At 40.5% G+C, this 26,649-nt stretch overlaps 1 protein-coding gene across 1 annotated transcript; it reads right to left on the bottom strand.

Moving 5' to 3' along the window:
- Positions 1–1,126: 1,126 nt before the first annotated feature.
- LOC110900532 lies at positions 1,127–6,245 on the bottom strand. Its single transcript, XM_022147420.1, has 2 exons — positions 4,796–6,245; positions 1,127–4,689 (listed from the first exon to the last, which is right to left on the bottom strand). Exons 1-2 carry the CDS (start codon positions 6,243–6,245, stop codon positions 1,127–1,129), a joined length of 5,013 nt encoding a protein of 1,670 aa, XP_022003112.1.
- Between the last annotated feature and the right edge of the window lie 20,404 nt (positions 6,246–26,649).

The following is a 26,649-nucleotide window of genomic DNA, read 5'->3' on the forward strand; positions in this document are numbered from 1 at the left end:
CCTACCCAAGGAGGACGAACGTACGTATTCTACCCAAGGAGAATACGCAGGATTATTATTGGCATCCTACCTATGGAGGATGGTAGTACATATCTTACCCAAGGAGGATATGTAGGTTCCGTTTTAAATTCTTTAACCCATTCCCAATCCACCGGGAATCCCATGCCTTAGAAAGTGTGTGAACTCACCTTGGTTTGCTCGGTTATATTAGTTACTCTAATAATCAGAAATCAAGCACGTCCTAGTAAGGTACAGATAACAATCAGTTTTTCGTGCATGCATAACACGTATCCTACGTACGATTTATCTACTCATTACTTCTATCACATACCACACAATTCAAATGTCAAGTTATATTGTTAAGTTACATTATTTTACCCTAAATAATATAACTATCTCACAAAATAAACAAGTATCCACACAAGTGTCCTAATATAAAATATATATTCTAAATATATATTTATCCATTTTACTTGTAAAAATCAACCTCCGATACTTTGTATTTTTGTAACAAAACTCATGGTGAAGTTTATTTTAAAAGACAAAGTTAAAACATATTTGTAAACACTTGTTTAGAAGAATAACTTCTAAGTGTTGGAATTTTTAGAAAATTTCGCCAGAGTTTCCTTTGTAAATGGAGGTATCCATGCTTATTAGCATATCATTTTCTTTTCAAAAATTCATCCAAACAATCCTCAATCCACAATATACAATCTCTACTTACCGATCTTGTTAAAAACAAGTATAAACTACCAACTCATGAACTTGAAAATTTATAAAAATGTGTAGTAACTTACTAGTGTATTTAGTAAGTCTTGTTACCCCTTAAAGTGTGATTGCTTCTTTAAAAACTCTATTTTTAAAGAATATGGATCTTTACAACTTATGTTCATATTTTCTAAAAATGCTTCTTCATGTATTTTTTTTTTTGGGTAAAGGGTTACCCCGGTGATTTTATATATTCACAACCAAAAAAGCACAAGTAGTGTAGAAAGCCTACACTAGTTCCGTCTAAGGACATGCCCTAAGACGGCAAAACCAGACAAAACACAACAAAACCAAAACAAACGACCAACAAAACACCACTAGACAACCAATGACTAGAAAACCAAAACCAAAACACTACTCAGCCGCCATCAAAGCGCATATCAGCATCCTTTATATCCCAATCATCGAGAACCCTTCGAACATTAGCACAGTCCTTCAACTTTGCCCCCATAAGTTTATATCGCACTTGTTGAATAATAATATCACGAACAGCTTCCGGAGGACGCATCTGATTCTTGAACAATCTAGCATTACGCTCCTGCCAAATGAAATAAGCACTAGCCGCCACTAACAGTCTTGTAACAAAGTCACTAACCGATTTCGATTTTGCCCGATCACGCAAGCACACCACAATATCATTCCACTTAGCCGAAATCATATCCATACCCACTTTACTTCGAACCATTAACCAAACTTGAGAGGAAAACTCACATTCAAAGAACAGATGCTCATGAGAGTCATGGTTCGCATAACATAAAAGACAACATAGCATGTTCATGTTCTTTCGTCGCGCTAAATCCCAGCTCAAAATTTTGTCTTGAGTAAGCAACTTCCGTTTCATTATAAGCCACATAAGAAACGCATGACGAGGAATGCACTGCGAGAACCACACTATGTTAGACCAATTAACCTGCTCTTCTTTGTGCCTCACCGAATCCCAAGCACGAAACGAAGAAAAATCATGTATCTGATCACCAATTCGCCACATAAATTTATCCGATTTATTCGGATTTAACACCAAACGATCTAGCTGATTTAACACCGGAAATAAATCCCTCCACGCATCTGGCCATCTCCAAAGATTATTAGCATAGACATCCGAGACGTTAGACGACAAATCAAATCCCGCATTAGCAATGAGCCGAGGAGAAATAAACTGCCCGAGAGGGCCTAATTCGCTCCAAGTATCGAACCAAGCAGAAGTTGTAACACCATTACCAATCTCGGACCAAATAAAATTTCTCACAACCGAACGAAGCTGAAGCAATTTCCTCCAAGACCAACAACAAGAAGAAGGAGCCTTGCAAGCCCAAAAGCTTATGCCTCTCAACCTGTACGCATGAACCCATTCTACCCACAAGGATCGACGGTTTATAAGGATGCTCCAAATATGCGAAGTCATAAGAGCAGTATTAACATCAGCTATGCGACGAATACCCAACCCGCCCTCGATCTTAGGAACACACACCGACTTCCAAGAGACTTTAGCCCGACCTTTCTGGAACGAACTATCTTGGGACCATAAAAAATTGCGCATCTTGGCCTCCAAACTAATAATAACCCGGTTAGGCAACAAAAAAACAGAAGACCAGTAAATATGGAGAGAAGACAAGACCGATATGATAAGCTGCAGCCTCCCCGCAAAAGAGAGTAACTTATTCCTCCAATGCATGATCCGTTTATCCAATTTCTCTACCAAAATTTGACAATCATTGTACAGAAGCCGCGATGATATGAGAGGCACACCCAAATATCTAACCGGTAAAGATCCTTCCTTAAAAGGCATAAGGTTTAAAATGGCAGTCTTTACATATGATGGCACGTTAGAAAAATAGACTGTACTTTTTTGAACACTAGGAAACAAACCGGACATTTTAGAAAACGAGTCAAGCGACTGCATAATGCATCTAGCCGATGCAATCTCCCCTTTCGAGAAAATAAAAAGGTCGTCCGCAAAACACAGATTGATAATTTGTTGCCTCTCACACTTGTTATGAAATTTGAAGGATGAATCAATCCTTACCGCATGATGTAAGATGGCCGTTAGAACCTCCATAACAAGAGTGAATAAGTAAGGAGAGACCGGATCTCCTTGTCTTAACCCCCGGCTGCCCTTAAAATACCCATGGACCTCCCCGTTAACACAAATAGAAAAGGTGGTAGTGGAAACACATAGCATAATCCAATGAACCATAGTGTGGTGAAAACCAAAACCAATCAAGCTGTGTTCAAGAAACTTCCAGTCGACCGTATCATACGCCTTTTGAATATCAACTTTGAAAGCACATTTAGGAGGCCCGACATTACGATGATAATTATGCATCAATTCTTGAGTAAGCAGAATGTTATCCGAGATTTTTCGACCCGGAACAAAAGCCGATTGGTTAATACTGACGATGTCATCCAGAGCCACTTTAATTCTATCCGCCACGATCTTGCTGATACATTTATAAACGACATTGCAACAAGCAATGGGCCGATAATCCGTAACCGACAACGGAGAGGAGGACTTGGGAATAAGAGCGATGAGCGTGTGATTTAATTCCCGGAACAGCTTACCTGTATTAAAAAAATCAATGACAGCCTTAGTCACTTCACTACCCACTATAGGCCATGCACCCTTAAAGAAACCCGCTGTGAAACCATCTGGACCCGGAGCTTTATCAGAACCAATCGAAAACATGGCCTTCTTGACTTCTTCGGGAGTAACCTGACGGATCATATGAGAAGCAACATCCGAAGCCAACGACCTCGTGAATAAATCAGGCGAGGGCATGAGAGACGAGCTATGCGTGCCACCCAAAAAATTTTCATAGTGCTTAACAAATGCTTCATGGACCGAATCATCCTCAAAAATTTTACCAGTAGAATCCTGAATAACACTGATACGGCTATGATGAATCCTATCCTTGAGCGATGAATGAAAAAAAGCGGAGTTCATGTCACCCGCTGCCAACCATTCCACTTTGGATTTTTGTTTCAAAAAACGTTCTTCATCTAAAAGAGCCTCTTGATACTCTCGCCGAATACTTACTTCCTCTTCACGGAGAACCACCGAAGCCGGATCATCATCAATTCTACGCTGAATACCATCCAACTTATTCCTCAAATCTTGAACTTTATTATGTAAATTACCTTGCCGAAACAATAAGTGACGAAGAGGCGACTTTAGCGATTTAAGCTTCTTGACAACGGAAAACTGGAACACACCGTTAATACTCGTCTCCCACCCCCGGCTAACAATATTTAAAAAGTCCGGCTTATGAACCAAGAAGTTAGCAAATTTGAAAGGCTTATGCTTAAGACTAGTCGAATCTTGAATTTTCAAAACACACGAGCAATGATCCGATAGCCTAGCCGGATGAAATAAAGCCACCGCATTCGGGAACTTAGAAATAAACTGCGAATTACCCATGATTCTATCAATTTTTTTCATTAAGCCAATACCTTTCTTCGGTTTTTGACTCCACGTAAAATGGAGACCCGACCGGTTCACATCTAGCATCTCGAGCCCAACTACACATTCCTGAAACTCCCTCATGCTAGCCGAGACTGAAGAACAACCCATGGATTTATCCTCCAGATACAATGCAGAATTAAAATCACCAAGCATGACCCACGGATCGTCACGGACCAAAACTTTATGTAACAACAGATGATTCCATAACTCCCTACGAGAAACGTAATAGTTCGCAGCATAGACAATAGTACAGAACATCATTTTCTTCTCCTGTTTAAAAAATAATTGCAAATGCATAACCTGATCTGTCTGCGAGAGAACCATAACATCAAAAACACTTGGATTCCAACCCACAATAATTCTAGTGCCTTTCCTACACCGAGCCCCATTAGAAGACCAATGCCACGAACGAAACACCAACTTTGAGATCTTAGAAAGATTACACGGATCAACATGAGATTCTAGAACAGCACACAAACTAAGATTAAATTCCTTAATAGTATTACGAACCTCAGCTTGCTTAATGGGGCGGTTCAAACCCCTAATATTCCAAGAGGCGATATTAACCATTGATAACCAGCGAAGAAGGAGTGCTTGCCCCTTTTTTATGCTCAAAATTCGACGAACCCTGCCTCAAAAATCCATCCATATCATAACCATCAACCTCCGAGAACACCTCCTCCACCTCCTCATCGTCTTCATCATCCACATTAACCCGAGCCTCCCCAGATTTGCTAGTCTCCCCGCCTTCACCAATACTTGGATCATTAAAAATATCAAACGGATTAGACGTTTGGAACTTCAGTGCACTCGAGCCACCTGTATCTTGACTTTTTTTAGCTGCCACAGGCCGGTATTCAAACTTTGGCTTCGGCTTGTTAATTGGAAAACCAGTTTTCTTTGCAGCTTTTTTACCATAAACCCCCGTATACCCCTCGTCATCCACCACCGGTTTCTTGCCACTTTTAGACGCATTTTGGCCTTTGCTATGTATCTTAGGTTGGAACGGGCAATGATCATCAGAATGACCAAAAACACAACAATGGGCACAACGCAACGGGTTCCATTCGTATTCAACCGACAACGATTCCTTTATAAACCCCTCACCTTCCAAATCAGGGACGGCTAACTTAATTTCCTCCTTTAATTGCTTATCAGCCGACACCTCTATCAATGCTCTCGCATAGCTACTACGGCCCCACATATCCGTGCACATCGCTGAGGTATAAGAATCTAACGCTTTCGGCTCTCCAATAGTAGTTGCAATTAAACTTAGACCATCCTCCGTGTAGGCAGCAATCGGGACATCATGGATTTTCACCCATATCTGCACATTTTTCACACCTTTTTTTTCCAACTTAGTAGCCGGGCTCCAAATATTTAGAAACAAAGGCTGGGACCGAATGATCCATGGCCCATCTTTCAACACCTTCGACATACCTGCTTCATCCGAGAACTTGAAGAAAAAGAAACCATTATCATTCATCATCGATTTTAGAATACCATACTTTTTCCAATTATTTCGCACAAAGTACTCCACAACAGGATATGCAACTCGATCCCCAAGAAAGTAGCCATACAAGGTGTTAGCCATCTTATCACGAGCTAAACGGACAGATTCTCTCGGGAGAACAACATCACATCCATCTTGCACACTTTCACACGCAAGAGACCTGAAATTCAGCCTAACCGATTTGTTTGCAAGAAGGGAATCTGCATAAGATTTGGGTTTCGGAAAACTGCCATCAATCTTTTCCCCTAAAACACCTTCTTGACCAACTTGCTTAATACCCGATGACTCACCACTCTGACAATTCACTTCAAAAGAAACCGGAGTGGTAACCTTAGTAAGCTCATCAATAATGTTGATCTTTTTTGGTTCAGCAACAGTACCACGACGAGGAAGCACCGGATTTCCGTCAATATTAAGAACACGACTTGCTAAACCCTTTCCCGGAAGAGGGGGTTTACTTCGATCTCCCATAATACCCTCAGCAACAGGTTTAAACGACTCCATGCAGAAAAAGGACTACTCTCCCTTAGAACAAAACGAAACAACCATGCACGAACAAAAACAGAAAACCCTACACAACCCGAAACCCTACAGCGCCAACAGAATACGAACAAAACTGAAAACCCTAAAACTAGCTACCCTATCCCATGATCAGATTAACGAACAAGGAACAGGAGGCGGCAAAGAACATAAAGAAACCCTAGATTAAAACGATCAAGAACGCTAACTAGTTCGATATAGAGATTGAAACTCAACCACTAATCACAGACTGTTATACATTCAAAAAGAATGCTAACTAGTTCGTTATAGCCGATTGAATATCAATTACTAATCTCAGACTGTTATACATTCAATCACGAAAAAACCTGGAGAACATGATGAACGAAAATCGCCTGGCTAGTGAGAGAGAATTAGGGTTCGTCTTAGTTGAGCACCAAAAATGATGTATATTTATGTAAGAACTAAGATTTAGTAAAACTTGTATTTTAACTTGGTTTCTTGGGAAATCATACTTGAAACATTTAGATTTACAAGACTTTAAACCTTCTTTGTTCATTATTTTACAAGAAACTTTATATTCCTTCAAGTTCATGACTTTTGTGAGTATGATCCATAACCTTTAACATGTTCATCCTATCATCTTGCTAGATTATGTTTTTAATCATGATCTAGCAAGATTACATGATTGTTGGTGCATGCGTCTGTCGACTTTGTCTTGTATCGAGTCTTGTATTTAGAATGTTTTTTTTTTGGGTAAAGGGTTACCCCGGCGATTCTATTATAAACCGCAAATAAGTACAAGTAGTGAGGATGAGTTCCACACTAGTTTACAGGACATGCCCCATATATGTAAGCCAACAAACATAAAAAACCCTATGACATCACATCCAACCTAGCCTACTACACATCATGCAAAGATATCTAGTAGACAAAACAAAAAAATAACCAAAATCTTCAACCTCCATCATCGAAAATGTAGTTGCCACGAAACGGCAACCCCTTTAGACGATCCCAAGACAGGCTAACCATTGAAGATCTTTGTGGAAGAGGTGCTTGCCCCTGTTCTAGAAGACGAATGATATGTACCCGACTCCTTGGTTTCATCGTAAACAACTTCAACCCCGTCCTCATCTAACTCCACATGAGTCTGTCTACCCCCTTTAACTTTCTCTTGAGTTGAACCACCCCGACCCCCAACACATTCAAGCGCAGAAAACGGGTTATGGGTTTGGATTTTATGGGAAGTCGAAACCTGCTGATAAGTAACAGGCTTTTTCTTCCTATCCACCGGTCTGTATTCAAATTTGGGCTTCTGGTTATTAACTTGAAAGCCATTCTTCTTTTTGGGTAAAGGGTTACCCCGGTTAAATTTCATTCAACAACCAAACAAAACAAGTGGGGGATAATGTATCACCCTAGTTCTCTAGAATGACATGCCATTGCTAGAGTAAACAAGTCAAACAAGCAAATACAGCAAACAAGAAAAACAACGAAAACTCGACAACCAAGCCGCCACACAAGGCTACGAAAACACAAGAAGACGCCACTCAGCCACATTCATCTTGGTATAAAAGCAGCTCACGAGGAAGGCTCCACTCGCTAAACACTTGATTCACGCTAATCGTTCTTCGAAACTTCATTGTGTGTAGTTTCATTCTAACAGTCATAAGGATCACCTCAATCAGTTGCGCCACATTCCTTTTGTTAGCCGAGAACAATCTGCTATTGCGTTCTTGCCAAACAAAGTAAGCCGTAGCTGCCACCACAAGTTTGCCAATAATGTGAGAAGCCTGTTTTGAAGCCGCATGATGCCTAAGGTACTCCATGATCTCGTTCCATCGCTCCCCGATCATTTGCATTCCCGCCTTATCACGAACACCATACCAAACTTGAACCGCATAGTCACATTCAAAAAATAGATGGTCATGAGAATCTGGCCCCGAAGTACATAAGGAGCAACACAATAAATTATAATTTGCGTTACCCGACGCCCGCCATTTGCACATGATATCCTGAGTTTTAAGTTTCTTGCAAACTATAAGCCACATAAGAAACGAGTGCCGCGGTATAGCTTGGGGAAACCAAACTATTCGATACCAGTTAACCTGATCTTGTATTTCACGAATATCATTCCACACCCCAAATGTGCTATACTCCATATCTTCACCATTTCTAGACCTCCAAATAGTTGTATCTTGGACTTGAGGAAGCAAGATGACATTCTCAAGTTGTTGCAAAGGCGGAACTCGAGAAAGCCAAGAACTCGGCCAGTTCCACCCTTCATCACGAACCATATCCGCAACCGTAGCCTCCATTTCAAAACCTGCATTAGTTATCATTCTTGGAGTGATGAACCGGTTCAAAGGACAAATGGCATCCCATTTATCAAACCAAACTCGCGTATTAGCGCCATTACCCACTTTGACCCAAATGTGTTGGCGAATGATCGATCTTAGTTGGAGCATCTTACGCCAACCCCATGTGATATTGTTTCGAACAGGTACATCCCAAAAACTTCGTCCCCTGATACGATACGAGTGAACCCATTTAACCCATAATGATTCCCTATGAGTCAAAAGGCTCCAAATATGCGATACCATAAGAGCGTTATTCATGTCATAAATTCTTCGAATGCCTAACCCACCTTCTTTTTTAGGCAAACAAACACGGCTCCATTTAACTTTAGCTTTACCTTTGATACTGTTTCCTTGAGCCCAGAGGAATCTTCGCATCCTATCTTCAAGATCATGGATAATTCTCTTCGGTAAGATCAGAACCGACGACCAATAGACATGCATAGATGCTAAAACTGATCGAATAAGTTGAAGCCGACCAGCAAAGGACAAGCTTTTTGCTTTCCAATCAGTAATTCTCAATTCCAGATTTTCAACAAGCTTTTTACAATCCCAGTAGTTTAACCGAGACGATATAAGCGGGACACCAAGATACCGAACCGGAAGAACACCCTCCTCAAACTGCATGATGGCTTGAATTTGGACTTTAATATGATTCGGAACTCCACCAAAAAAAGCTGTACTCTTAGTTATGCTCGGGACTAAGCCCGACATATTCTTAAATATATTCAACGATTCATGAATGACAGCCGCTGACTGAGGATCACCACGAGCAAACAAGAAAAGATCATCTGCAAAACATAAGTTAATAATTCTTTGCTCTTCACATTTATGATGGAATCGAAACCCTGTAGACTCATCAACTTGCTTTTGCAGGATCAATGTAAGCACTTCCATTACCAATGTAAATACGTATGGCGACATAGGATCTCCTTGTCGTAAACCCCGTTTGCCCTTAAAATAACCATGAAGATTACCGTTTATCGCCAGAGAAAACGTAGTCGAAGTGACACATGCCATGACCCATTTGATCATCTTTCGGTGAAAACCAAACCCGTGAAGAATCTTTTCCAAGAACCCCCAATCAACCGTATCATACGCCTTCTGAATATCAACTTTAAAAGCACACCTCGGGGGACCATGATTCTGATGATAGTTATGCATTAACTCTTGAGTTAGGAGAATGTTATCTGAGATCTTTCTACCCGGGATGAAAGCGGACTGATTAATATTAACTATATCTCCAAGGCCCTCTTTTATACGAGTGGTGATGATCTTGCTAATACACTTATAAAGAGTATTACAGCAAGAAATAGGCCTATAGTCCGTTACCGTCTCAGGAGTCTTGACCTTCGGAATTAGAGAAATTACCGTGTGGTTTAGTTGACTAAGAAGCTTGCCATTCAAAAAGAAATCCTGAATCGCTAGGCAGACATCTTTACCCACTATATCCCAAGCCTTTTTAAAGAAAATAGAAGTATAACCATCCGGTCCTGGAGCCTTATTACCGGCAATGGAGAACATAGCATCTTTGATTTCACCTTCAGTCACTACCCGAATCATATTATTTGCTTTCCCAACCGACAGTTTATTGCGAAACATATCCATATTAGGACTAAGCGTCACATGGCCAACACTCCCGAAAAAGTTAGAAAAATGATCAACGAATGCTTGGGCCGCCTCACCCCCCTCGTGTAAACATCCTCCAGAGTCTCGAATTGATAGAATACGACTACGATGATTCTTAGCTTTGACAACATTATGGAAATATTTCGTGTTCGAATCCCCCAAATTCAGCCAATCGACTTTCGATTTCTGTTGTAAGAACATTGCTTCATCATGGATAGCATCCTTATACTTTTGAAGAAGAATACTATGATTTGCAATGAGGCTCTCATTAGCCGGATTCCGATCCATGTCAATCTGACATTCATCTAGCTCTTTTCTAGCCTTCGCCACATTCTCATGCAAATTTCCTTGCTGAATGAATAGTCTGCGCATGGGGGTTTTTAGGAGCTTAAGCTTGATAACAACTTGATACATGTGAAATCCCATAATTTCTTTATTCCAAATCAGCTTTACCGCATCAATAAAACCGTGCTTATCCGCAATCAAGTTCACAAATTTAAACGGTCTTGGTTTCTCTCTAGATATACCCGGTAACTTGAGTATACAAGGTGCATGATCCGAAACCCGAAAAGGGTGAAAATAGGCTCCCGCATTTGGAAATTCCGTGATACAGTTTATGTTGCACATGATTCGGTCTAATTTCTTAAAAATAGTGCCACCTCGCTGCTGATTATTCGTCCAAGTGAAGTGAAGACCTGTGCTATTAACATCAAAAACCTCGATGGAATTGACACATTCTTTAAACTCCCTAGAACCGATGTTATATTTTGACGTACCAGCACTCGAATCATCAAGAAATAAGGAGGCATTGAAATCCCCCATAATAGCCCACGGCTTGTCCTTCATAAATACATTATGACCACATAAATTTTGCCACAGGATCCTTCTATTCATATAATGATTTTCCGCATATACAAACGAACAGAATAAAGATTTTTTATCCAGCTTAAATATCACTTGGGTGTGAATAACCTGATCAGATTGCGAGAGGACCATAACATCAACAACATTCGGATCCCACCCAAGCATGATCCTTGTCCCTTTCATACAGCAACTAGCATTCGTAGTCCATAACCACGAGTTGAAAACCTTTTGACAAACCTTTGAAACATTAGAGATGTCTACATGCGTCTCCATGATGGCACAAACATGAACATGATTATCCACAACTACCCTGCGAACCTCCTTCTGTTTGAGGGAGCGGTTCAACCCCCTTATATTCCATGAAGCAATACTACCCATTAAAACCCGCTAGACCGGATGTGCTTGCATCCTCAGATTGGTTACCAATTTTGGTTGCCATGTATTTAGGAATGTCCGATAATAGACTATCCACATCTGTGTCATCCACCATTACCTCGTCCGTGTCTTTACTCTTGCCCTTCGATTTTAAGACGGCAGCCCCATCAACACCGATATCCCCATTTACGTCATCCATAAGTTCCGCATCAGCTCCTAATACATCAAAAGGATTTGAAGTTGTGATTCGGTTCAGAGTTTCATTTGAATTGGTTGTTTTTGCCTTAGGCTTTACAACCGGCCGGTAGGTAAACTTCGGCTTCTGGTTCTTGATATTCACACCTTGACCATTAAATCTTTTCGTTTTCACACCAGGTTCTTGGAATTCATTATTGGGTTTGGCATTAACGTCATTGTTAACCTGAATAGGATTCTTTGGGCATGAATTATCTTCATGAAACCTTGATTTCTTCGTGATCTAATGTATAACAGTCTGTGATTAGAAGTTTGATCCATTCAAAATTCTATAACGAACTCGTTAGCAATAGTGACCGATCTAATTAGGGTTCTCAATTCGTTTCTGTTTTCAATCGCCGCCTTAGACATCAATCTTGAAACCCTGATTTATTAAATTGGTTGTTATTGATTGCGGTTAACTGAGTTTAATTTAGCTAGATCGATAACTCTGGTTTAATCGATTAAGGGTGGATTTTTGATTCTAGGGTTTAGGAATTAGGGTTTTGGTTTTCGGTTTTCGGCTGCTTGTTTTTTTGGTATTCTTGTCTTCTTGGTTTGCATGGTTCGAATCTAGTTTGGGTTGAGAGAGTTGTTTATCATTGTTCTTCGTAAAATCTGCATTTGAGGTTCTACGTGGAACGTCTGCATGGGGAATAATTCGGATGGTTCTGGGAGCGAGTCTAGGGATGTGCCTTCAAAACGTGGAATAGGGTTAAGGTTACTAATGTTGACGGCAACATAAAGCTTCCAAGACGTGGCATGTTTTCAACTTCTGATGTATCGATCCTAGATGGATTAGCCAAGATATCCGTTCCGGTGGAAAACCCTTTTGACAAATCTGGTAGCTATGTGAACTTGGGTGCACGGAAACAATCGGACATTCGGAGTGATGAGAGTCAGGTGAATATGTCATTCGTTGACTCCCAAAACGTGGAAAAGCCGGCGGTGGAGATAGGTATTGGAACTTCAACAGTAAATCATGGGGGGGGCGCCTATGTCTTTTGCAAATGCGGTCAAAAATAAGAAGGAACCGGTGAAAGTAAACTTTAGGCCGATGGAATCCAAAGAAACGGTAGAAGGAGCTGATGTTGTAATCCCTCTCTCTTCGGTGAAACAGGTGCATGAGAGATATGAAAACACGCTATACGGATATTTCTTGGGGAAACGCTTAGCTTTCCCGGTTGTGGATTTTTTTGCTAAGAAGAACTGGGTGAAGTATGGTCTCCTGAAGCTTATGATGAACGCGAAGGGCTTCTTTTTCTTCAAGTTCAAATCAAAAGAGGGAATGGATAAACTAATGGAGGATGGGCCGTGGACTATCAGGAATGTGCCGATAATTTTAAATGAATGGTCCCCGAATGTGATAGTGGAGAAGCAGGATATAAAAACTGTTCCGGTTTGGATCAAAATGCATGATATACCGCTAACAGCGTTCACGGAGGACGGGTTGAGTTTGTTGGCTTCCAAGATAGGTAATCCGAAGATGTTGGATTCGTTCACGGCGACTATGTGTGCTGAATCATGGGGAAGGAGCAGTTTTGCCAGAGCAATGGTCGAGATTCACGCTGATAAGGAGATAAAGAAAAGCATTACGGTTGCTATTCCTTCCCTGGATGGAAATGGCCATACAAAAGTGGAGGTAAAAGTGGATTATGACTGGGAACCAATGAGATGCTCGTCATGCTGTGTCTTTGGAAGCCATTCTTCTTTGCACTCTTCTTAACCGGAACGTCAGTGAAACCATCCTCGTCTACTATTGGCCTGTTACTAGGAGATTTGGATGTTGAGCCAATGCGATTAGGGCATTCCTCAGAGTCATGCCCAAACACACAGCAGTGAGCACATCTTGGAGGTTCCCATTCATACTCCACCCGAATAGTGTCCGTAACATATTTGTTTCCCTCCAATTCAGGAATAGCCATGGTAATAGTACCTTTCAAATCCTGATCAGCAGAGATTTCAATGAGAGCCCTAGCATAGCTGCTCCGACCCCAAGCCTCATTACACATATCAACAGTATACGAATCCAGCCGCACAGGAGAACCAATTTTTGAAGCCAGCATGCTTAACCCATCATCAGAATATGCCACTAGAGGGACGTCATGCAATTTCACCCAAACCGCAACCTTTTTAAACTCTTCTTTTTTAAGGCTGTTTGTAGGGGACCAAATGTTGAGAAACAAGGGTTTGTTACGGATCATCCAAGGACCCCCTTCAAGAACAGCGTCCATTCCCTTCCTATATTCAAACTTGAAGAAAAAGAACCCATTTGAATTCATCATCGTCTTCACAAGACCATGTTTCTTCCAATTGGTTCTCACAAAGTAATCAACAACCGGATATGCAACTCTATCCCCCAGGAAGTAACCATAAAGAGTGTTAGCTAACCTGTTGTTAACTTGGCGATCAGAGTCAATCGGAAGCACTACATCCACACCATCCAAAGAGGCATCTGATATTAGCTTTCGAAAATTTACTTTCGGTACTTGGTTAGCCGTATCATTGGTCTTCCTATCACTTTCCCCCTCACTTTGATTCTGATTATCAACCCGCTTAGGACGACTCTGCTCACCCTGTTTGTTTAGTACCACATCAGCATACAATTGTTGTTGGACTCGAGCATTATCACCCTGTTCCTGCTTTCGGACACGAGTAGGACTGACATCATTTAGCGGTAACACAAATGATACCTTTCGCTTATCAAAAACCATGGCATAATCCTCATCCGGTGAATCCGAACAGCCAAGAACATAATCAGTATCATTCAGCGGTACCATGAACCGAACCTTCTTATTACCCACTTCTGAAACCGTAGGTATTTGAGAATTTTGTCTTGGCTCAAAAGGTTTCCCATCGATACTTCGGATCTTTCTCGCAAAGACGTTTGAATTATCACCCGAATTGTTAAGTTCATCCATTACAATATTGCCAACCCTAGCAGCCTTCACTAGCGATTCAGCAAAAAGTATGCCGGCTGACACAAAAACAGCCGTGAAAAATCCCAACCGAACTCAACAAATGAAAACAATCAAAACCCTAGCCGCCGTCACACTGAAAAACGAACCAAATCCAACCCTAAACTGAATTATCGTTGAAAAAGGATTACCGAATCGGAAAAACAGAAGTAATCAGTGCCGCAAAACCCTAATCTGAACGCCGCCCCCCTAATCTGAAACGGGCAATGAACGGAAAATGCTGAAACTCTACTACAAAGGTAATTTCGCTTGAAGGAACCTAATTCCGCCCTGATCTAACATCCTAAAGAACTTGAGAGTTGGATGTTTGGAAACTCTCAAGTTCTTTAGGATGTTAGATCAGGATTTGTATTTAGAATGTTAGATCAGGGCACGTAGTTTGTGAAATAGGATGTTTGGTAATTTCGCTTGAAGGAACCTAATTCCGCTTGAAGGTTGCACATTGTAATTCCGTGCGGAATTAGATTCCGCTTGGAATTCTAATTCCGCTTGGAGCATGTTTCACGCGGAATTAAGTCACTATATATAGGTTCCAAGCGAAATCATTTGTAACTTTTTGATGATTCCGGTACCGAAGTGCTGCCGACGCATCGTTTGATCTGTATTGGTGTTATAATCAATAAACAAGACGTTTAATAGTGAAACAAGCTGTTTTACAAGTCTGTTTCTTTGTTTCCGCCTCTGAAACAGACGAGAGCTCTTCTGATTGACTTGTTTGGGTCACGGATCGATCCTACATGTGGTATCAGAGCTCAGGAGGAAGAGTTCTTGCCAAAACAGCCGTTATTTCTGACTTCTACACCTTCTTTTCGAAATTTAACTAGTTTTCACGGTCAAAATGTTCTGAATTTCTCATATTATGTGCGCAATGATGTTTTAATGAATCCTTGAGAAAATTAGACCTTAATTCAATCAAAATTTGATAAAAAAACAGTAATCCCGTTTTAAAATCTGATCGAGTATGCTGACGTCACCCTAATTCCGTTCGGAATTACCAGCTTTTTTTCAAACAAAATTACATAATTCCGTTTGAAATTCATAATTTCGCTTCAGTTTGTAATTCCGTTTGAAATAGTTCCACACGAAATCATCTAATTCCGCGCGAGATTAACTATTTCCGCTTGAAATAGATAATTCCGTTTCAAATTGGTATTTTGTGTGAATAATTCCGCATGGAATTACTAATTTCGTGTGAACTTAATTCCGTTTGAAACTTTTAATTTCGTTTGAAAGTGTTGTGCAGGTAATCTCATTTGAGGAGTAATTTCGCTTGAAAGATATTCCGTTTGAAACTTCTAATTTCGTTTGAGCTTGTAATGTTGTGAAAAATTTGCCGAAACATGGACGAGGATTTCTACAATGCGTTTGCTACACTGATTGCTCCTGTTACTGCTGCTGAAACATTGTACAGTGAGAATGAGACAGGAACTTACCAAAAACCGCCTAAGCTAATGTTCATTGAAGATTTCAAAGGTTGGCAAAATCGGTTTGAGAACTAGGTGCAAGCATATAAGTTTGACGCATGGTGTGCTTTAACCAAAGATTACGAGAAACCGAAAAACGAGCGTGGACTTGAAAAAGCTTTTAGTGATTTTTCTGAAAGTGATAAATTGAAGTATACAAGTGAGAAAATGATGATTAGTCTTCTACAACAAGCAGTGAAGGAAGATATTTTTGTTTTGCTTCAACATGAGGGTACTGCTAGATCGATTTGGAATGCATTGATTCAAAAGTTCAAAGGAAGTGCAGATATGATTAAAAACAAAAAGGCATTACTGAAGAAATCTTTTGATATGTTTGTAGCTTTTGAAGGTGAATCAACAAAAACAACCATCGACAGATATTGTCATCTTGTTTTGGAAATGGGAAGAATGGATATAAAGAAAGATGATGAGGAGTGGGTTGATAAACTTGCTGAAGCATTACCACAGCATAAGTGGGGAACTTACTTGATGATTGTGAAACGCATGAGGAAGTTTGAGAATATGAATTTGGCACAGTTCATTCAAAAAATCGAGGAGCATGAACTTGATATTCAGAAAACTACTATCATGACGAATCCGAATGCTCAACAAGATGTCAATTTGTATTACAGAGGGAACAAGTTTGAGGCTACTCCCAGTCCTAGCCCAAAGATTCAAACTGGTTTTAGTGTTGACAGTTCGTCTGGAACAAAGGGTAGTAATGTAACTCATAGTGGTGGATCTTCGTCTTCGTTTTCAAGCTTTGATCTAAATCATATAGTTTCAAGTTCTCAGTCAAAAACCTCAACAAATTTTAACAGTCAAAATTTGCAATGCAATGTTACATTGAACATTCAAAATGGTCAAAATCTGTCTCCAGAAGTTGCAAAACAGCATATGGCATCACTTGTTGCTATGTTGGAATCATATGAAAACTTGATCAGTGGTAAAATTAGAAATCCAATGCTAATCAAAGAGGATTATGACCAAATCGATGCTGAAGAACTGGAGTTGATGGATGTAAAGTGGTGCTTAGCAAGTGCGTTTAGGAGAGCAGAGAAGTTTCAGCAAATCACTGGTAGAGATGAGTTTTGGGGAATGGCTACTTCTCCTTTGGGATTTGATAAATCAAAAGTTACATGCTTTCGTTGTAAAGGAAAGGGTCATTTTAAAAGAGAATGTACAAATAAAGAAGCAACCGGGAATCAAGAAAAGAATGATTATTATCAGAAGTCAATTTTTCATCAGATTACTCAACAAAGGAAACCACAAACTGCACATGCTCGGGACATTGATGATGGAAAAAGAAAAATGATCGAAGATGCAAATAAGAAAGCTTATTTTGGTATCATTGATCAAGATGATGAGAAAATGGCTGAAGGTTTTAGCTGGGATAAATACGTTCAAGAAAATCCACATTTAAGCTCAGCTTGTGTTGCTCGAATCTTGGAGGAAACATCTGTAAAAACTAAACCAAAAAGAATACCAATTTTTCCAGAATTGGGAGTTGATGCAGATACCGATGATGAAGAAGAATATATTGAAAAAGCTAGGAGAGGTTTAGATACTGATAGTTTTAATTTGTTTTTTGGCAGAAAAGATCGAGATACTGAGAGAAAAAAGAGCTGCTCGATTGAAAAGAGAATGGGAAGAGACAGAATCAAGAAAAGCTGCAGAAGAAAAAGCAAAAGTAGAAGCCGAGAAAGCAGAAGTCGAAGAAAGTTCAACAAAGGAAGCTGAGGGATAGAAAGCTAAAATAGAATCTGAAGAACCAGTGACTGAGAAAGTAATAGAGAAAATCGTTGAAGTGGAGAAAGTAGTAGAGAAAATTGTTGAAGTCGAATAAATAGTCGAAATTGAGAAAATTGTCGAAGTAGAGAAAATCGTCGAGGTTGAAAAGGTAATTGAAAAGGTGGTTGAAGTTGAAAAACCATGTTTGAAGTGTTTAGAATCTTGCAAAGTTTGTGAGGAGAAAGATAAGAAGATTGCTGATTTAGAGAAGATTAAAGAAGATTTACTGTCTGATGTGAAGTATGTGAAGGAATCATATGATGTACTAAACAAAACAGTTGATAGTCTGAAGAGAACGAATTCAGAAATTGAAAATGCAATGACAAAAATGAACTCAACATTGATGATGAAGCAAAAGGTCATCAATGAGTATATTGAAGACTGTGCTAAGCTAAAGCAGGATTTAGAGCTTGAGAAGATTGAGAGTGAAAGGATTAAACGATTGTTGTTGAGTTATACAACATGCGATTATTTGAGTGATCGTGTGTATCCTACTGTTGCAGGTCTTGAAGCTTTCAAGGAGGAAAAGACTGAAGATATTGATACTGGTAAGAAACAAAGTGTCAAGTATAACAGATGTCCGCCCCCAATCTATGAAAGTTATGCTCCCAGAAAGCCAAATGAGGAACGAGCAAATAAAGCTCTCAACATCAAGTTAAAGTCTGAAATCATTGATGAGTTACCAGACAAGATGTCACATTAACAGCGTCTGACACTGATCATGAGTCTGAATTATTAAAGAAAGTGGTCAATCAGGTGTTGGATACGGATGAAGAGTCAAAACCGGAGTCTAAGTCTGAAAGTTCGAGTTCGTCAGAAAAGAGTCTAAGTTCACCAGTCAAACGGATTTACAATAAAGAATTATTGTTATCAAAATCTAATTTGAATGATGGATCAATCAAAGTAGCCTATACTTTGAATGATTAGACAAGTTATATTCTTATGAGGAATTCCCAATAAGAAGTGTTAAAATAGAAATGATCAAACAGGTTTACAAATTGACAGGAATTAAAATACCATCCGGAGTATGGGGGTCAAGGGCGAATAAGGCGATCTGGTTATTCCTGTGAAATCAGTTCTCGTTTCAATCAAATCCTGGGTCTGATCGACGTTTGTAATCAGGCTAGGGTTCTTGCGAGTAGAGGTTTTCAGTTTCTTTTCGTTCGTTCTACTTAGCGTTGATTTCTGATTTCGTTTTTAGGGTTTAAGCTTCTCTTCTTCGGTAATTGATTGTTGTTTAGTTGCTGAGTTCTGTGTCCGATTGGGCTCTGGTTGGATTTTGATCGATTATAACCTTGACGGCGGCTAGGGTTTTGATCGACTTCAATTGTGGTTCCGGCTAGGGTTTATCAAGACTGATTTGTTTCAGCCGGCTTTCCTTGTGTGCTGAATACCTGTTGACGGCAGTTTCATTGTTCAACAGTAATTCAGGTTTGTTTTTCTTCGAAGGCTGCTAGGGTTTGTCGAATCTGGGATGGATGATTTAAACGGCTCTGGTGGATATGGTAGTAGTTCTGGTGGTAATCAACAGGATTTTCATGCGACACCGAGGGCAACGTTTGAAGAAATTGCAGCAAGGTTTAAAATCATTGACGATATCTCGGCTCAAACTGAACCCCGTAACGTTAACATAATTGATGAATTGATAAAGAATTCAGTTCCAATTGAAGCTGAAAACCTGCGGTCAGCAACTAGGGTTTCTGATTGGGAAGGGATTAAGCAAGCTACCAAGAGATATGCGCAAAAATTAGAAGTGGGGGGAGTGAATTCATTGGCTGCACAAGGTTCACCACAGAATTCGGGGGCTGCAAACCCGGTCTCATTCGCTAGTGTTGTGAATTCTGAAAAGGAGAAAGTATGATAGGGATTGACCGAAAATGGCTTTTCTCTCTGGCGATTTTGGCGAAATTTCTTGTGAAACCCTAGTTCTTGATTTTCAACTTTAATTTCGACTGATCTGGGTTAGGGATTGAGGTTTTATCGTGCCTTCTGAGTAAGGTTACTAGATTTTACCTTGGTTTCTAGTCTTTTGATTTTGAGATTAGGGTTTTCGTTTCTTGTTTTGTTAGGGTTTCTTAGTTTCAAGTCGCCGTGGTCTTCGTTTTCTGTTGCATGTTTGTTTTGCGTTTGCATGGTTTGCTGATCTTTCTACTATGGATTCAAGGAATGTTCCTGTCCAAGATGAACGTCTGAAATCGGTCAATATGCCAAAGGATGATAGGGGTAAGCCGCCGTTACCTACTGATAGCGCTAGTCGAGATAACAGTTTGGAGGATCTAGGGTTTCAGTCTTTCTCTGAAAAGATGTATGGGGATATATTCATTAGTTCGAAACCTGTGAGTGTTCAGGATTTGCGTAACAAACCTACCATGTTTTCTAAGCCGTTGAACATTGATGGGAACCCGTTGTTGCCGAGACGGGGTGTTGGTCAGCAAAGCCCGAAAGTCATTAATATCATTGATGAATTAGAGAAGGTTTCTGTGCCTGTACAAGGGACAAGTGGTCTGCATACTCGTAATATAAATACAAACCTTGACCTGAATGATTTGGATAGTGCTGCCCCTAAATCGGCTGATGAACAGGATAGCTCGATCAGGTTCTCTTATGCTGAAAAGCTTCAATCTAATATACGGACCAAAAAGGAAGTTAATTTCCGTTTGATGGAGCCGGTGGAGACACGGGAGGATGCTGATGTGGTTATCCCTAGAGAGGTTGTTAAAAAGGTTCAAGATAAGTTTGACAATGTGCTATATGGCTATTTCCTAGGGAATCGTCTCCCATTTCCTGTAGTTGAATATTATGCGAAAAATGTCTGGGCCAAGTATGGGTTCTCTAAACTCATGATGAACACTAATGGTTTCTTCTTTTTCAAGTTTGATTCTAAAGAGGGACTTATGAAAGTTCTTGAAGGAGGGCCATGGTTGATAAGAAAAATGCCGTTATTTTTGAATATTTGGTCTCCGAAGGTCAGCCTAAGAAAAGAGGGTATCAAATCTGTTCCTATTTGGGTTAAAATGCACAATGTGCCAATATCGGTTTACACTGATGATGGTTTAAGTTTACTGGCTTCTAAGTTGGGTGTTCCAAAAAGTCTTGACTCGTATACGGCGGATATGTGTGCTGATTTTTGGGGTAGGAGTAGCTATGCCCGTGCGTTGATTGAGATCAGTGCAGAGAAAGAGCTTAAAGATCATATCACTATTGCTATCCCTAAAATGGATGAGGAAGGTTATATTATGGAACGAGTGAAAGTAGAATATGAATGGAAACCGTTACGTTGTGCTACTTGTTGCTTGTTTGGTCATGATGCGGCTACATGTAGTAAAGGGGATAAAGGTAAAGCTAAACAGGTGGTCATTGATGATGAGGGATTTGTCACGGATAGGAAGCGTATGGCAAGACAATCTTTTCCTCAGAAAAAGCAAAAGGCTAGGGTAATATATAGACCAAAGTTGAATAAATCTGGAGCTAGCACTTCTGGCACGAAAAAGGATGATCATGTTACTAATGGAGGCCAGCCAGCGGTGAAAGTAGCTAACTCGTTTCAGGCTTTAGATATGGATGGAGATGGAGAGGGCTTAAAGGATGATAATGAGGCTTCTAAGTTGGGTTCGAATGGAAGTCGTAAAAAGAGTGATGAGGTCATGGAGCAGCTTCAAACGGAAATATCTGACTATATGAGTGCTGATACGCATGGAAGAACTTCTGAGGGGGCAAGCACTCCCGTTTCTACTGGTGTTAATGGATAGTTTGGCTGTTTGGAACATAAGGGGATTGAACCTTCCCCTGAAACAAAGAGAGGTTCGGAAGCTTATGTCTGAAAGGAATCTAAAAGTTTGTGCTATTCTGGAATCGCACGTTTCTGTTGCTAATCTGGATAGAGTAAGTAAAAATGTTTTTCGTTCATGGGATTGGACTTCCAATGGTGCGTGTTGTGATCGTGGTACTAGGATTATTGTGGGTTGGGATAATAGTGTTGTGGATCTTGTGGTTATTGATCAAACGGATCAGGTAATACATGTTCTTATACGTTCTAAATCGGATGCCAAAGTTATGTTTTGTTCGTTCATTTATGCTGAGAATAAGTATCAGCTTCGAAGGGCTCTTTGGGATAATCTGAATAGACACAAGTTATTTGTGGCCGATAGGCCTTGGGTTGTGCTAGGAGACTTCAACTCTGCTCTGTCACAGGATGATTGTTTGGCTGGGTCGTCCAATATGTCGATCGGTATGAGGGAGTTTTTTCAATGTGTCCAGCATAATGAGTTAATAGACATTAAAAGCCATGGTATGCAGTATACTTGGAACCAAAAACCGAAAAATGGTGTGGGTATTCTAAAGAAGATCGATAGAGCCATGGGTAACATTCATTTTCTAGATGCCTATCCGGATGCTTTTGTTCTCTTTCACCCGTTTCGGATATCGGACCATACCCCTTGTATTGTGAACCTCCAGGTCCTAAAAAATAATCGGCCCAAACCCTTTAAATTTGCAAACTTCCTGGTTAAAAAAGATGGTTTCTTGGATAGTGTGGCTAAAGTTTGGGGTACAACGGTACACGGTGCTACTATGTACTCGGTTGTAAAGAAACTAGCGTTATTGAAATCTCCGTTGAGACGGCTTCTGTTCTTGCAAGGTAATCTTCATGAGCGGGTTTCTCTTTTACGTAAAAAACTGGACGAAATGCAGTTGGCCATTGATGCCAACCCGATGGATGTTTCTCTTAGAGAAGCTGAAGCTACATGTCTTCAAGAGTTCCAATCTGCTTCGTATGATGAGGAATGCTTCTTAAAGCAGAAATCTAAAGCGGAGTGGTTGGCTGCTGGTGACTCGAATACAAAGTATTTTCATAATTGTATCAAGGTGAGAAATGCTTGCATGAAAATACATAGCGTTCAAGATGCTGCTGGAGATCGATTCCATGGTGACGAAGTGTATGGTGTGTTGGTTTCGCACTATTCTCAGTTTTTGGGTGTGCAAGATCAGGTGGACTCTTTACCTGGTACTTTTACTTTCCCGAATGTCTTGGATTCGAATGTGGCCACCAATATGGTACGTCCAGTGTCTATAGAGGAGGTAAAAAATGCTATTTTTTCTATTGGTGAGAATAAGGCTCCAGGGCCGGATGGGTATACTTCGGCTTTCTTTAAAAGTTCTTGGGAGATTGTGGGCAGTGAGGTTACAAAAGCAATCAGGGATTTCTTCGATAATGGTAAACTCTTGCAGCAAATCAATCACACTATTATAGCCCTTGTCCCTAAAGTGCCTACCCCGAACACTGTGGTTGATTACCGGCCGATTTCGTGCTGCAATGTGATTTATAAATGCATTAGTAAGATCTTAACGGACAGAATTAAAGGTAGTTTGGATGTGCTTGTTGATATTAACCAGTCGGCATTTGTGCCAGGAAGAAAGATCTCGGACAATATTTTACTGACCCAAGAGCTGATACCACCTAAGGATTGGGCCTTCACGGTGTGCGTTCAAAATTGACATACAAAAAGCTTATGATACGGTTAGCTGGTCTTTCTTGGAAAGTATTCTTCGTGCTTTTGGATTTCACCACAAGATGGTGAACTGGATCATGATTTGTGTTACCACTGTGTCTTATTCGTTAAGCATTAATGGTAATCTGTATGGGTTTTTCAAGGGTAAAAGAGGGTTGAGGCAGGGGGATCCAATATCGCCTTATCTTTTTACTTTGGTAATGGAGGTCTTATCGTTACTTCTTAAAGATGCAGCCACCAAAAGTAATGCTTTTAGATATCATCTTCATTGCAAAAAGCAAAAGATTATTAATGTCTCGTTTGCGGATGACCTGTTTTTGTTTGCAAATGGTGACTTAGCTTCGGTCAAGGTGTTAAGAGACGCTCTCCAGAGTTTCACGAACATGTCGGGTCTTGTTCCTAGTATGCCAAAGAGTACGGTTTATTTCGGGAATGTTCCACAATCGATTAAACATGGTATTCTTCATATTATGCCTTTTAAAGAGGGTACGCTTCCTGTCCGTTATTTGGGGGTTCCTTTAATTTCGTCCAGACTTTCTTATAAGGATTGTAAAATCCTAGTTGAGAAAATGGAGAAGAAGATTGATAACTGGATGACGAGATCATTGTCATTTGCTGGTCGGTTGCAACTGGTTAACTCGGTCCTATCAGCTATGCACATTTATTGGGCTACAGTTTTTCTCTTACCAGCTAAATTAGTGAGTGATCTTGAAAGACGTATGCGTGCTTTCCTATGGACTGGTAAGTATCAGCAGAACGTTAAACCTAAGGTTGCTTGGAAGATTGTTTGTCTTCCAAAAAATGAGGGTGGGCTGGGTATTCGATGCATTGCGGATGTCAACAAAGCGCTCATTTCGTCTCATGTTTGGAGTGTGTTGACCAACAGGAAGTCTCTATGGGTTCAATGGGTTCACATTTATAAACTGAAGGGTAGAAGTTTTTGGGAGATTCCTTGTAGGGGGAGTATGACATGGGGTTGGAGGAAAATTCTTGCTTTACGTGATTTGCTTAGGCCTTATATGTGGAAGGCTATTGGTAATGGTACTAATACGAATGTCTGGAGCGACATGTGGTGTTCTAATTGTCCGATCCGTGCTTATGTTAGTCCGAGAAACATTGCAAATGCAGGTTTTAACTTGCAAGCTACTGTGGCAGAGTTGGTGGATTCTAGCGGCCATTGGAAGTGGCCGGTTGCTTGGTTTGATTTGTTTCCCGTCTTAATCAATTTTCAGGCTCCGGTTCTTCATGAAGCTCCAGATCGTTTGGTTTGGATTGATACTGAAGGTAAACCGGTTCACTTTTCTTCGAGGGAAGTATGGAATAATCTCCGGCATCGAGAGAATATTGTTGATTGGTTTAATATGGTTTGGTTTAAACAATGTATTCCACGGCACTCTTTCAACTTGTGGCTGGTTATTAGAAACAAACTTAAAACCCAAGATAGATTGTCCGTTTGGGAGGCGGGAAGTGCCACGAACTTGAACCTCATGTGTTGCCCCTTGTGTAACTATGGAAAGGACTCGAGGGACCATCTGTTTTTTGAATGCTTCTACTCTACAAAGGTTTGGGATAGTATCAAGGATATTGCAGGTATGGGCGATGTTAGTGGACGTTGGTCTGACATAATGCAATGGATGACGGTGAACTCGAATATGCAGCAACCGGCCAACGTTACGAGTAGGCTGGTGGTCTCGGCGGCTTCTTATTTTGTGTGGCAAGAAAGGAATTCTAGGTTGTTCTCTCGGAATCAGCGTACGGAGAAGATTCTGGCTGAGGAGATCATTAATATTGTTCGTATGCGACTCATGACACTAAAGTTCAAGATGGGTTTTGTGAGCAGATCTTTTCTCGAGAAGTGGAAGATTCCGGATACGAACTTGGTCATCGATCCTGGCTAGATGCGGATTGTTTAGGCCGGTTTCTGGTTTATTGGTTAGGGCCGTGTTTGCTAGGTTGTTTGTGTGGTTGTTGTTTTCTGTTTTTTGGTTGTGGTTGTTTTGGTTGTCCTAGTCTTGGTTTGTCAAGGCTAGCGGGTGTGTAACATTTCAGTTGCACTTTTGTGCTTTTTTGGTTGATATAAAATTTACCGGGGTAACCCTTTACCCAAAAAAAAAAAAAAAAAGGTTAATTTTCGGATGATGGAATCTAGCGAGTCGGTTGATGGTGCTGATGTGGTTATTCCATTGTCTTCGGTCAAGCAAGTCTCAGACAGGTATGCTAACACGTTGTATGGATATTTTCTGGGCAAACGGCTGGCTTTTCCTGTGGTGGATTATTTTGCAAAGAACAACTGGGTGAAATATGGTCTCTCTAGACTAATGATGAATGCAAACGGGTTCTTTTTCTTTAAATTCAAAACAAAGGAAGGGATGGATAAATTGGTGGAGGATGGGCCTTGGTTGATTAGAAATGTTCCGATAATCTTGAAGGAGTGGTCGGCCTCTGTCAAGTTGGAAAAGGAAGACATAAAGGCTATCCCTGTTTGGGTTAAGATGCATGAAGTGCCGTTAGCAGCATATACTGAGGACGGTCTTAGTTTGCTTGCTTCTAAGATAGGGGTGCCTAAGATGCTAGATTCATACACTGCTACAATGTGTGCTGAGTCATGGGGAAGAAGTAGTTATGCTAGAGCTCTCATTGAAATTCAAGCCGGGGCTGAATTAAAGAGGAGTGTTACAGTTGCAATCCCATCTTTACAGGGTAATGGTCACTCAATGGTGGAGGTGAAAATCGAATATGATTGGGAGCCTTTAAGGTGCTCTTCTTGTTGCGTGTTTGGTCATGAGGATAACTCGTGTCCAAAGAGGCCTCAGGTCGTCTCGAGTGGGGAGTCTAGTAAGAAAATTGATGATTTTCAGGTTGTGGGTGCAAAGAAGAAGAAATCTACTAATCAAGGTCTTCACATGAAAAATCAGAAGCCTAAGGTAGTGTACAGACCAGTTGTAAACCCTAAACCAATCTCGTCCTTGAAGAAGCCGGTGAACAATCAGGTATCAACGTCAAACCCCTTTGATGCTCTTAAGGATGATGATGGTGGACAGGGAGGTAGTACTATGGGTCGTATAGAGAAGAAGAAGGAAAAGTTGAGTGACAGGCAGGATTCAGAAGAAGAGGAGTCGAGAAGTCTACAATGAAACTAGTGCTTTTATGACATCGGGTACTCATCCGTTCTCTTCGAAAGCAGGGGCAAGCACCTCTTCTACAAAATTCTC

The sequence above is a fragment of the Helianthus annuus genome, chromosome 13, assembly GCF_002127325.2.
Source record: "Helianthus annuus cultivar XRQ/B chromosome 13, HanXRQr2.0-SUNRISE, whole genome shotgun sequence".
Lineage (NCBI taxonomy): Eukaryota > Viridiplantae > Streptophyta > Magnoliopsida > Asterales > Asteraceae > Helianthus > Helianthus annuus.

Excerpts from the sequence above, each read along its gene's own strand:
- LOC110900532 (XM_022147420.1), bottom strand. The coding sequence starts at position 6,245 with ATGGAGTCGTTTAAACCTGTTGCTGAGGGTATTATGGGAGATCGAAGT. Across the intron at positions 4,690-4,795 it reads TTCTTCGCTGGTTATCAATG|AATCTCATGTTGATCCGTGT; the intron begins GTTAATATCGCC and ends GTGCTGTTCTAG.